Below are 13,862 nucleotides of genomic sequence, written 5' to 3'. Positions count from 1 at the left end.
AACTTCTCAGGATTTTCGTAAGGTTATCCTATAGATAGGTTAGGTTAGGTTTGTTTTATGGCAATCCTAAAAAGTTACACGTTTCTGAACCAAACAAATTATGACTAACGAAAATGCGGACAAACACTACATTATGACTTAAAACTTTTTGGGAAACTATAGAGACCCACAGAAGGTTCACTCTCTAACAAAACGCGTCTATTAGGACAGATATGACCGCTAGGTGGCGCAAGCGCGAGCAGGCGTCCGTTCCGTAGCGGTGCGCGGCAACTACTACTGCTAGACACCAGAACTGGTGTGGGCCGCATGTACTTGTAGCGACGCGACTAAATCGCGGAGTGAGCCACGCCTGATAAGGCACCATTCATTTATTACGTAAGACGATTTAGGGGGTGGGCGGGAGTCTTCGTAGTTCTTTCTTAAGATCACAAAGATTCAAATTTCAGGGTGTGAAGATTCACACTTTGGTCTAAAGCAAGACTCTCCAAACCCCGACCCGCGGGCCAAGTCCGGCCCACGACGCGGTCCAATCCGGCCCGCCGACACCCAAAGCGTCCGGCCCGCGGGAGCCAGGCTCCAGGGGTTCAGCCCTAACAGCAGCAACCAGATACACTCCCCCCGCGGTAAAAAGTGGCCGATGGCAGGCGTGGCTCACTCCGCGATTTCGTCGCTTTGCAACAGGTAGCTACAAGTACATCCGTCCCACACCAATTTTGGTGGCCATAAGCCGCGCGTGACGCTGTCGCCACCTAGCGGTCATATCTGTCCTAATCGTAACAGACTCGTTTTGTTAGAGAGTGAATCTTCTGTACCTAGTACTATTATTTATTCTGTGCCGATGGCATTATATTTAAAAAAAATCGATAAAAGCTCACCTGAAAAGCTTCCACAGGTATGTCACTCAACAATCCATTGATTATATGTAGTTTCTCCAGCCGGCCGGCCGCTTCGCTGCCAGCAAATATGTCTTTACCCAGTTTGGTCATACGATGACCGTCTATGGATAGGATGGATAGGTTCCCTAGTATCTGAAAAGACATACATACTTAGACATACACACATAGCGTTCTCAAATACTTTTTGTACCTATCCAACACTGTTACCTATGTTTACAAATAAATAATTTGTCTTGTCTTGTCTTGTCTTGACACAAGACACAACTTATTGTAAATAATAAAAAAAGAAAACTGGCCAAGTGCGAGTCGGACTCGCGCACAAAGGGTTCCGTACGATTACGCAAAAAATGGCAAAAAAAAAAGACACGTTTGTTGTATGGGAGCCCCACTTAAATATTTATTTTATTCTGTTTTTAGTATTTGTTGTTATAGCGGCAACAGAAAAACATCATTGTGAAACTTTCAACTATCTATTTAGCTATCACGGTTCATGAGATACAGCCTGGTGACCGACAAGACGGACAGCGGAGTCTTAGTAATAGGGTCCGGTTTTTACCCTTTGGGTACGAAACCCTAAAAAACGTGCTTCGAATTTGACAGCTCATTAAGATAGCACTGTACGCCTCCCTATGCGGGTGCTATGCGGTAATTCTGGTTGTCAAAAGTTGTACCGCAAAACATACAGCGCCATCTGTTTCAGTATACTTATACAGGGTGGCCAAAAACATAAGTGCATTCCCGTTGCCAGGGAGGTTTTGGAATTATACTGAGCAACTTTTACTATGGACCTTGAAATCGCGAAAAAATAATTACCCTCCAATATAAAATGGACCCAAATGTATGAAGCAGCCAAATCTTATTTCGCGATTTCAGGGTTGGTGCCATAGTAAAAGTTGCTCAGTATAATCCCAAAACCTCCCTGGCAACGGGAATGCAGTTATTTTTTGGCCACCCTGCATACGTTAATGTCTTTTATATTAACACATATTTAAGACATCAACGCGCGCTAAGATCGGTCTCGGGATCTCATTAAATTTTGCCTCAAAAATCCTATATCAGGCCAGGCGTGGCTCACTCCGCGATTTCGTCGCGTCGCTACAAGTACATACGGCCTACACCAATGTTGGTGTCTAGCAGTAGTGGTTGCCGCGCACCGCTACGGAACGGACGCCAGCGCTTGCGCTTGTATCTGTCGTAATAGACGCGTTTTGTTAGGGAGTGAACCTTCTATACCTACTGATATTATTTATTCTGTGATCTGGTTAACAAGTTAACACAAAGAAACAAACAACACACAAACACCAAAGAACAAACACAAAGAAGAAGGTTAAAGAAACAGTTTTCGTCTTGGCCCCAATCGGGCCAAATTTTTGTTTTTTTTTTTCAAAATGGCGCTTACCTTAAAGGCCTCCTTAGGGAAAGTAACAATCTCTGTATTCTTCAAATACAGCTCTTGCAATGTTCTATTGATGCCTAGGAAAGCGTTTTCATCTATAGTTGTTAATGGGGCGTCTTTTATGTGCAGGACTCGGACTGATGAGCGATGGAAAAGGGATCCAAATAGTTTCTCTGAAAAAAATAAGTAAAATAACAAAAAAAAACCGGGCAAGTGCGAGTCGGACTCGCACACGAAGGGTTCCGTACCATTATCTATAAAAACGGTCACCCATCCAAGTACTGACCTCGCCCGACGTTGCTTAACTTCGGTCAAAAATCACGTTTGTTGTATGGGAGCCCCACTTAAATCTTTATTTTATTCTGTTTTTAGTATTTGTTGTTATAGCGGCAACAGAAATACATCATCTGTGAAAATTTCAGCTGTCTAGCTATCACAGATCACGAAATACAGCCTGGTGACAGACGGACGGACGGACGGACGGACGGACGGACGGACGGACGGACGGACGGACGGACGGACAGACGGACGGACTGACGGACGGACGGACGGACAGCGGAGTCTTAGTAATAGGGTCCCGTTTTACCCTTTGGGTACGGAACCCTAAAAAAAATAAGTGTCAACACAAGCCCTATTAAGCTTACCGTGGGACTAGGTCGTTTTGGGTAAAATTGTCCTATAATATTTATTTATTCAAAGAAAAAAAAAAGTAGTAAATAAATAATTACTATTATTTTGTTGTGTGTGTTTGTATGATCCCAGATGGTCGAAATAAATGATAATTTAATTTAATTTAATTTTTAACAAATAGTAAACAGAATTTAGTATAGAGGCAAGAGGCGGATGGTCAAAGTTAATTTTGTAGCCACACTCAATTTACTGCCATTTTTTCGACACATGATTAAAACTTTTAAATCTCCATCGCCATTTGACATTGATCCTTGTTCTTTCACTGATATGTGTCAAAATTGTTAAATATCAAATGGTGTCGCCATCTACACGAGTATAGGCCAAAGGTATGGCGCCATCTTATCGAGCATAATTTTTTCTTGATTTTCGGTGGCACGTTTTTTTCTTCGACTTGATATATCTCAAATTTTTACAATATCTTTCGGCCGAAAAAATACGTACTATTTGCCAAAACCACTTGCGATTTAGTGAGAATCGGCTTGATCCCCTCCCCCCTGAAGCCTCCACGTGATTAATGGACGCCCCTTAATCCAAAATGGCTTACTTACGTATGGGGCATTGTTTAAGCTCCAGTCTCTCTATAGGCAGCCCTAAGCCAGCTATGTTGCCCAGACCAACGCTCAGTACTGCCAACCCTGAATTTTCACACCTGAAATGAAAAAAATAATAAATAGGGAATATTACGCAAAACTCTGCATAAGGGGCGCCACTACCACTATCCATCACAATCTGGGGGTCTACTGTGAAACAAGAAAATCTAAATTTCGATATTTAACCTCTAGCTCTATCACTCTTGCATATTCGAGCGATAATGAGATAGATAACTAGGCCCTAGGTAGGCCCTTGTTAAGAAACCGCCTTGATGCAGCAATGTCATATTTTAATGTCTGTGAAAACTTGTCAAAAACAGTTTAAGGCACAGTATGTATAAGTTACTCTATGATTTACTATAGTGCTGCACTCTGGCGGCAGAACATTGCAGTAATACCCCCTAATGAAAATGTATGGCATACAATTTAAGCTGAAGTAGCATGACAAATACGAACGTTTCCGAGAAAATACGATGGAAAACAATTATACACCACATCTGTCACAGATGAGCTCCATGTAAGCAGAGCTCATGAGTAGGTGTTTAAAAACTGGACAAGTGTGAGTCAGACTCGCCCACCGAGGGTTCCGTACTTTTTAGTATTTGTTGTTATAGCTGCAGAAATACATCTGTGAAAATTTCAACTGTCTAGCTATCACGGTTCATGAGATACAGGCTGGTGATAGACAGACGGACAGTGGAGTCTTAGTAATAGGGTCCCGTTTTTACTCTTCGGGTATGGAACCCTAAAAAAAATAAGATAAGATACCTCACAAATAGCCCCGCATCTGTCCCTTTCTCACACACACATGGATGCAACAGCTGCAGATTCTCTTTCGGGCATGGATACGCCGGGCCCGGGGGTTTGTATTCCGAATTTGAAAATGGAAGTGTTGCCAGGATGATAATTAGGAATTGTGTTGCCATGTTGGTAGGTTGTGATCTGAAAAACAAATGTTACAAATTAAATAATCTTTATCGAAAAATAACCAACAACAAACACCCACATCACTAGAGGTAGCTTGCATGATCAGTAGGGGGCAGCACAGGAGCCGTCAGATTTTTGGCGCGAGGAGCAAATGTGAAGTTTATGCTTCCGGTGTAGCCCACAAGATGGCAGAACCTGCTATGCACAAGAAAACATACGAGAATGGTAGATGGCAGCACTTGCTCCACGGAGACCTATCTATTCTCTTTAACGGAGACCTAGGGCCTTTGCCTAGGGCTCTGCAAAGCCTCTTTGGGGGCTCCGCGAGAATACTTGTAAATACAAAAAAAAATGCCAGGTCCAGTGACAAACGATTTTTTTAATTTGGGGTTCCAACAAATATTTCGCTTTCCAATCGAAATCCTTTCGAGTACCGTCACCAAAAAAGCTTGAGGACTAATAAGCAAAGACAACCTTCTTTCAAGGAGACTACTTTGCAGACTTAACGAGCAAGAATTTATAAAAAATTCGTCATCCGAGGTCATCAAAACCCGTTTGCATCATTAATAAATACGCATTACGCATTCCCAAAGGCTATTACGTTTAATTTAATAGGGCCTTAATAGCTCTAAACTCTATTTTGTTATTGTACTGTCAATGCAAAACATTTTATTAACTCCAGGAACTTCATACGTAAACTTTCACTTACAAGAACTTTTAAAAACTATTTTTACCTGTCAGTTTTCTTAGTTTGCAGTGAAAAATAACAGTCACGGTAGCTGGTGGTAAATTTTCACAACTTTTACATGCTTAATATCGCGATAGAACGTAAATAATGTTCTAATTTTTCAAGCTACACTACCTACAACTTCATGGTCAACAAGAAACTAGTTTAGAAAAAGAAAAGAAACCATAAGCAATGATAGAGTTTGACGTTGACGTTTCAATAATGTTGCTAGCAAATGCCACTGTCACTTAATTGTAATTGGTATATTTCTGCGATACCAGTTTAAACAAATTTCATTATTTGAAAATATCATATATATATATATATATATATATATATAAATAAACATATCTTATTAGATATTATGTCGTCATGTACAGTGCAAAATAATGACCCTTGCTTTAAGAAGACAATATTGAAACCACGGCCTGTTCCTGTCACCGATAGTTATACTCGACACAATTTCTTTGCATTTGGATGGGATTTACTGTTTTTTCCTCTTATATTTTGTTCCCGGCTTTGTAATGTCTTATTTTCAATATGTAACGGGTTCAACGATAACATGGTGATTTGCTTATTCGTACACTGGTTCGTTTGCAAAATAAATTCGTTATGTGGTATAAGTCCTGTTAATGCACCGTATTACTACTACATCGCTTGGCAAATTATAATAATATCTCTTTTATTGTGGGTATTTTGGGTCTATCTTGCTAGGCCAAGTCTTTTACCGTGGATTTATGCATTTATTAAAACATTCAAACGTGCATCATCTACCTATTTTTCCGAAGTAATTGAAACGGATACAAGTGTTCCAGAGAATAGGTATCGGAGATATTGTTTTAAAAAGTCTGACTTACTAAAATAAATTATGCTCCTGTGCTGTAAGCCTGTAACAGAAGACTGTGTAAAGAATATGTTTATTGTTATATGTTATATATTTTGATTTATATTCTTTTATATTTTGTTAATAACTGTTAATTATACCTATATTAATATAAATATATTAACTGAATTAGGTCTATCATTGGCAAAAAGTTTTGAGCGGTGGTGTATAACTGATTAAGTACTTCATTTTAGTGCAACATTTCATAAGTCCTTTTTTGTTAAATGTCTCGTTGTTGGGCGAGGTACACCGGTTTCTATTAAAGGTACACTATGGTACACATAAGGTAGCCAACTTTGCCACCAGGGGAAACTTTGCCCAAAACGACAATTTTAAACAAATTCGTTGATGTAGAAAATTTTGAAATACTTATGGCCACCCTGCTATTTTTAGCAGAAAAATGGGTTAAATTTGTGACAAAACTATATACCGTAAAACGGGGTGAGTAGGTTTCGCGGTAGACCGAAAAGGAGATGGCGGGACGACTTGGACGTATTTTGTCTGGATTGGCGGGAAACTACAAAAGACAGGGTTGAGTGGAGGGAGCGAGGGGAGGCCTTTGCCCAGCAGTGGGACACTTAACCAGGCTATTTAAAAAAAAAAAGGTTTCGCGGGGAGAGGTGGGTTATGAATGGGGAGAGAAGGTTTGAGAGGGGGGTGAGAAGGGATTTTAAGGCTACTACTACAAAAATAACGTATTCCAATTTAAAATGGACTGTATATAATATATATAGTAATACGCTATAGTAATACGCATAGTAAAAATAAATCGATCCAACAATCTTTCAAAATCACCTTTTTATGAAAACCCCTCTCACCCCAAATACGAAGCACTACGGGGTGAGGTGGGTTTTCCTCTTTATCGTCAAAGTTATGAAATGGAAGTACCCAAAATAAAATAAAAACTAAAATACAAACGTCCGGAACACTTATTATACATACCATTCAGTGTTCATATGTAAAAATAAAATGTTATCGAGGTTTGAATTTCAGTTTTGACCCTACTCACCCCATTTTACGATACCAAACATGTGCACAACTTGACTTGGGAATTTTCAGCGAGTTGTCAAATATACGGTATATTTCAGCGGGCAAAAAATTGTTGAAAAATGAATGCAAGTAAAAAAAACTTGAGTACCCTTTGACAAATATTTCCGGGTTTCAGTTATAAAACATGAAGCATAGATTATAATATATCCATTGAGGTTTAATTTAAAAAGGCCTAAAGACACAAAAGTTTTGGCGGTGGGCAATGTAATGCGGTAATTTACAGACCTATGGATGCCAACATTGCCCACCACCAAAAACGGCTTAGGGTTGTCACTTTTGACAAATTTACCCAACTCCGCAAGTAAAAGAAGGTTATGTTTGTACACTAAGGTAAGTTTATAAATACATACTTTATTTGATTGGTCTCATTATCCTTTATTTAGATGTTTTATCCCTTTAACGCATGAAAAATACAGCAAAACTCATATTTTAGGCCATTAAACTATTCTAACAGGTTTTCTCTAAAGTGACAACCCTAGCCTTTGTAAAATGCTTAGATGAGTCTTGCCCACCAAATTTATTCAAACGTTTTTACACTTATCGCCAAGTTATTAACAGGGAACGGTAGGATTTCCCAAAACCTTTAAATGATCCTTAGACATCATCATCATACGGCTGTATTTGAACACCAAATTGACGTGGGCAATGTGGGCGCAAACCCCGCCCTCTAAAACGCCAAAAAAGTGGGTAAAAACATGATTTAATTTTTTTTTCTTCAATTAAACTGATGCGTTTGATCACTATATGGACGTGCTGAGCAAAAAAAAATTCATATTATGTGATATATTTTTTTTGAGAAATTCGTGTTTTATTTTTCAAAAAAAGCGGGCAAAGTTGGCTATAATGACGGTACATTAGGCCCCGTTCGCACGACAGCTTTTTCAACGCGCGTTAAAAAAGCGTTTGAATGACGCAAATGGATAACCATGTATTCACACGAAGGCGGTTTTTAAGCGCGGCGCTTTTTTATCGAGCACTGTTCGATTTTCGGCGTTGAGCGTTGGCGTCAAATTGAATAGAGCATACGGATCTCCGTGTATCTGTTCTCACAAGCGTTAAAAAAGCGCCGGCGCTGCTGTCAGTTGGCTGTCAAGTGTCAATTTTTGGTGTCAATCGTCAAGATTATTATTAGTTTCACCTTAAAAATGTCAACTTATGCTTACAAATTCCTGAAATATTCAAGCTATATTCAAATAATACGTCGTAATAGCAAATAAAGTATGGCTTTGCTGAGATGCGTACGTGACAGTACGACTCACAAGTGATTTTTAAGCGTTCGTATGAACACAAATATTGGAAACGGTAAAAAAGCGCCAACGTCGGGTTTTAACGCAACGCTTTTTAAGCTATCGTGCGAATGGGGCCTTATGTTTATAAATATTTCGTTGAAATTCGCTGAGGCCCATCCGCCATCCTTAGCCCCCATTCGCACGAGAGTTTTATCAACGCGCGTTAAAAAGCGCTTGAATCTGTCCGCACTCTAAATTCGATTTAATGGCCAATGCTTAAAGTCGAAAATCCAACAACGCTTGATAAAAAGCGCCACCGCTGTCGTGTGAATAAATACACATGTATCCATTTGTGTCTTTCAAACGCTTTTTTAACGCGCGTTGTAAAAGCGCCCGTGGGAATGGGGGCTTACGCTCACCTAAAGGCCCCTGTACATACTGGGCCAGCGTGGACCAGTCTGGGGGACGCATTTATGCGTTAGAGGGAGCAAGTGATGTTGCTATCTCATTCTACCGCATGGCTGCGTCCCTTGGACTGGCCGGCTCTGGCCCAGTGTGTACAGGGGCCTTAATAACTGGGAGACCGAGCTTTGCTCGGAAAATATATAAAAACACAAGAATACGCGTTTTGTAAGAGATAAGACCTAGATCGATTTTTCGGTCCCAAAAACCGTTATTTCATCGAAATCGTTAGAGATCCCCGTAATATATATATGTATAATAAATAAATAAATATACAAGAATTGCTCGTTTAAAGGTATTAGATAGATTGAATAATTATGTAATATATGGGAGACCGAGCTTTGCTCGGAAAACATATAAAAACTCAAAAATGCGCGTTTCCCAGAGATACGACCTAGCTAGATCGATTTATCGCCCCCGAAAACCCCCATATACCAAATTTCATCGAAATCGTGAGAGCCGTTTCCGAGATCCCCGAAATATATCCCCTCAACTGTGGGAGCGCCTTTCAGGCGGTCATAAAATTGGCGGTTTATCTGTGGCTCAACCTGCCAGGTTCGCATAATTCGCGCCTAAACTTAAGGTAAAATATCAGTGAAACATATGTTTAACTCGCTCTGACATATTTAATCGTGGAGTGAATGAAGCAAGATAGCTAGCAAGCGAACATTTGAATGTTCAACGGTTGAAAAAGTCGTTAACTTTCGTCAGTCAAAAACAGCCACTGTGACGAGTAGGATGTTACGTGTTTTTATAGTAAAATTGTGGATTTTTATGGTGAAATCGTTAAAAAGCTGAGGAAATGTCAGTAAACTTTTGTTAATATTATGTTTGGGTGTGTTTTTAGAATAATATAAGTGCTAAATGTGTGAAGAAATGACATGCCAAGTCATAGCCGAAATTTTCTTACTCGGTTTCTTATTATTTGTATAAGTTTTACTATGTCTCAAAACAATCATAATATGTCGTAGTTCATATAGATTATATTAAATACAATGAAATTAGCTTAAAATCTGTTTAAAGTGAATAATAGCTATCAAACTAAATAACGGTCGGCACATAACCTCTCGGGCTGTCGCAACAGACTGGACTAGCACCTGCCAGGCTGTCGCCACAGACGGCGCTGTCATGTTACTGACGCACGTTTGCATAGCATGGACATTCCACTTACTAACTAATTCTACGATACTTCTCTTTCCACATATATATATATATATGGCTATAATAACACAGCTCAGCGCAACTGTAATGAGTGAGAGCAAGGGCTGGACATTTAATTTGTAAGATTATAGTTTGGTCCATGAAGTCTTTATACTGAGATTGACGAGCATAAAAAATGTAATATAAATTAATTATGCAAGGCTTTTAATATGGGTACTAGGCGACAGTGATGATGATGATGATGATGATAATAATAATGATGGTGGTAGGGTTTGCTACTAAGATTTTAGGTGTTACTCTTCACACATTCTGAAATATCCCTTTATTGCTCTTACGGTCTAGGTATGTCCATATTATTCAAACCATATAGATGTGATTTGGTCTATATTTGTCTTGTTTTCAGATCAAGTTTTTAGATGTTTTTTGTTTAATAAGAACAAGTGCGATTATTTATTATTAAATATTGTTTCATTAATACCCTGAAAAACGGAATTTCTTTGGATTAAGGCTGCTGGTTGCTGTGATTTTTCAACATTTTGTGGGCTATCAATGGTGCATGAATAAATAAAAGCATTTTTTAAACATTTCTTACCATATAACTACTGCACCTGCATTACTATTACTTTGGCCACAGATAGTTTACAACTTAAATTTCTTATTTATGTATAAAATTATTACATAGGGTGTGGTAGGACTCCACAATGCATGTAATTAGAAACTTATTTGCGTGCGCCATTTCTAGGGCAGACATAATTTCAATAAAGTTCTCAAATGGTATATATCATGTATTTAATTGATAAGCCTGACATTTTATGTTTTTTTGATGTGTATGATTACATTATGTACATAATTAGAGTAACAGATACGCCTAAAAACTGTTTATTTTTTTATTACAATAGAAAATGAAAGATACATTTCGGTACCTATAATTTGAATTCGACTGTACAGTTATTTTATGTTAGTTTAATGATCGTAATTTTAAGTAGCAGTTAGATAATTAAATAAAGGGCAGAAAAAATACAAACTATAGACTGTATCATTGTAAAAAACGGAATAAATCGCAATTTTCCACTTGCACGTGGACCTAGAAACCCTGTCTGTGGAGCAGACCCCTTAGGCTGCCACAGATGAGGGGGAGCGGCCATATTCATCTCCCACAGCTGAGGGGATATACAGGGTGACCTTAGCCATTGGGCAAACCCTGAAATCCCACGTAGGGTTACTTCTCAGAAATGCTCTAACGGTATTTAATTACACAAACGGATCTACCCACGGGGTACGGGGTACGGTACGGGGGGGCGGGGGTTAGGGGGGGGGGGGGTTATGGGGGGGCACGGGTCATTAAACTTTAACGGGTAGCTGCAATTTCTTTGTCTACCCCGAACATTTTTATAAACTAATTTAGTGTTGTTTTATTAATATCTCCGTTGACATTTGTTGGGACGTCAGTCTTTTCGTGACCACAGCTGGTGCAACTCAGCTGAAACGTCGGAATTAAAGGTAAAAACAATGAAATTATATCGCGGTAGACCCGTTTGTGTAATTAAATGTGTGTACAAAACGCGAGAGTTTAAAGTGTTATATGCTCTAACGGTAATATTATTTTAATTAAAACAAAAGAAAAATAAATAAATTATCAAGCAAAAGTTATTTCCAATAATCGACAACAAAAAGAAACATACTGTATTAATAATTGGCAGTGCTCTTGACAATTTGTTTGAAAATGTGCATACAGGGTGAAAACCCTGTATATGTATAAATATACATATAAATAAATAAACAAGAATTGCTAGATAGATAGATAGATAACAGTATTACGTTATCAGCCGTGTTTAGTACAAGTAAATGCATGCATGCATGTGCATGAAATAAGATCTTTTTCGAGCAAATGTGATCAAAATAAAATAACCATAGATCAGAAATACAGACGTTGTCTATTATTGACATCTATGGGTTTGACGGTTACAAAAATACATTTAAAATGACACTTAGTGACTGTCACTTTTAACTTTTAAGTAGTTGAGTAAGCTGTAAATTTTAACGAAAATTATTTAAGTGCAATATTCTGCCATGGCTAGTCGGCCTCCTCCTGGTAGAAACCCTCCTCCTGGCAGAAAACATCCTCCTGCCAGACCATCGCCGAGCCACCTGGAGCCTAATCCACCAAGAGCATGTGACCCTATGCGCGCCACCGCGTTCAATACTGGAGGCGATAACGTCTTCTCAAGCAATTGGAGTGATGTACTATGCTTTCCCTACACTCTATGCATGAAATTTTGGGAATGCTGTACTGCCCTCTGCGCAGGCACAAATTACTGCATGATCTATTGGCTCATACTTCAATGGATTTCGTGCAAAATCACACAGATGACTACCCCGCACCCTGTCGTATACCCATACTTTTTCAACATCTTTTTCCAAGTGTTTGCTCTAACAATCTTCTTTCTCACGGTTTGGTCCTGGTACGGAAAATCAACATTGGGCCCGTATTTTAGAGCGTATTGGACTGCGTTGCTAGAGGTGCACTACGGCCCGGATTCGACCAAAAGAAATGTAACACGACTTTCATATAGAAAATATTGTTTTAGAAAATCTGAGATATTTGAAGTGCCGCTGGATAACAGTGGGCTGACTATAATTGCGAATTATATTTTACCATACTTAACTGCAGCTTTTCACTATTTTATTACGAAAATTATACATTGAGATATGAGTATTTCTTTTATTTTACACCTCTCCGCATTATTATTTTTACAAGTTTTTATAGTTTGGCCCAGGACTGTCTCATTTCAAACATAGAGATAATCATACTGTCTTTGTCTTACGCTAGTACCATCACCCAAAAGAAAAAGATGAGTATAATTTTCCTGGTTCTTACTCACTGACAAGTTGAGTTTTATCACACAGATTACAGCACATTACAGTTTGAAAATTCCGCTAAAATACTCTTTTAGCAGAAAGTATAGCTATTATTATGGCAACATAAAAAAAAATGGTAGTTCATGGCAAAGAGAATATAATCACTACGTTTTAAGAGACGGGACTTCCATACTAGCGACTTGAATCAGTTTTGTGTATGTTTGGTTTTCCAATCATTACCAACATGTACGACAAAGAGCTGTCAAAGAACAATAGTACCAACATAACAGACTTAAATAGTGTAGTATGCTACACGCTTGCGTATTTTATCGATATTGATAAATTGGGGAGGGTTGAAACATGGGCCTCTGTCAACAAATTTCGTACTCGAGATCAGGTTAGAATCGAGTCCACATTTAAGTCGTATATTATATATAGTGTTCTTTGAGTGGACTAACACATGGTTGGACTTAAATGTGAACACGATTTTTATTTGTTAAAACAAAAATAATAAAAGGATTATTTTGTTAATTTAATATAATTAATTTAAAATACATCCCGACGGTTCGACGGTCCACAGATAACAGAGGAAAATGTGTGTTCACCTGTGTCAAAATTACAATGTGTAGACCTAACTTAAATGATTTTTTTCTATAGCTGGTCAAGCAAATCTTGTCAGTAAAAAAAGGCGCGAAATTCAAATTTTCTATGGGACGATATCCCTTCGCGCCTACATTTTTCAAATTTGCCGCCTTTTTCTACTGACAAGATCTGCTTGACCAAGTATATATGTCGCAGTCAAAAGTGTGAACTGGTCAAAAGAACTTTTAACCAACAAAAACAGGCAAAACTGCTTTTGACTGAGCATGTTGGTCAAAAGTAGTTTTACCTGAAAATGATTGGTTAATAGTAATTGTGACTGTTACTATCAGTCAAAAGTACTCGCAGAAATAGGTAGGTTAGGGTTTTTTTTTTTGCTACGCCCTAAAAAC

The 13,862-nt window shown here is 38.6% G+C and overlaps 1 protein-coding gene across 1 annotated transcript in view; it reads right to left on the bottom strand.

The window, feature by feature from the left end:
* LOC134802853 (chaoptin) overlaps nt 1–5,377 on the bottom strand; it is a 32,402-nt gene extending 27,025 nt beyond the window's left edge. Inside the window, exons 1-5 of the mRNA XM_063775590.1 lie at nt 5,234–5,377; nt 4,341–4,514; nt 3,531–3,631; nt 2,296–2,465; nt 876–1,028 (exon numbers count right to left, since the gene is read on the bottom strand). Of these exons, the coding sequence (XP_063631660.1) occupies nt 876–1,028; nt 2,296–2,465; nt 3,531–3,631; nt 4,341–4,498 (582 nt within the window). The 5' untranslated portion in view covers nt 4,499–4,514; nt 5,234–5,377. The remainder of the gene's footprint in view (nt 1–875; nt 1,029–2,295; nt 2,466–3,530; nt 3,632–4,340; nt 4,515–5,233) is intronic.
* Between the last annotated feature and the right edge of the window lie 8,485 nt (nt 5,378–13,862).

Source organism: Cydia splendana, chromosome 25, assembly GCF_910591565.1.
Source record: "Cydia splendana chromosome 25, ilCydSple1.2, whole genome shotgun sequence".
In the NCBI taxonomy this organism is placed as follows: domain Eukaryota; kingdom Metazoa; phylum Arthropoda; class Insecta; order Lepidoptera; family Tortricidae; genus Cydia; species Cydia splendana.
Note: the sequence above shows the minus strand (reverse complement) of the source record. Positions and strands in the feature narration are given on the sequence as shown.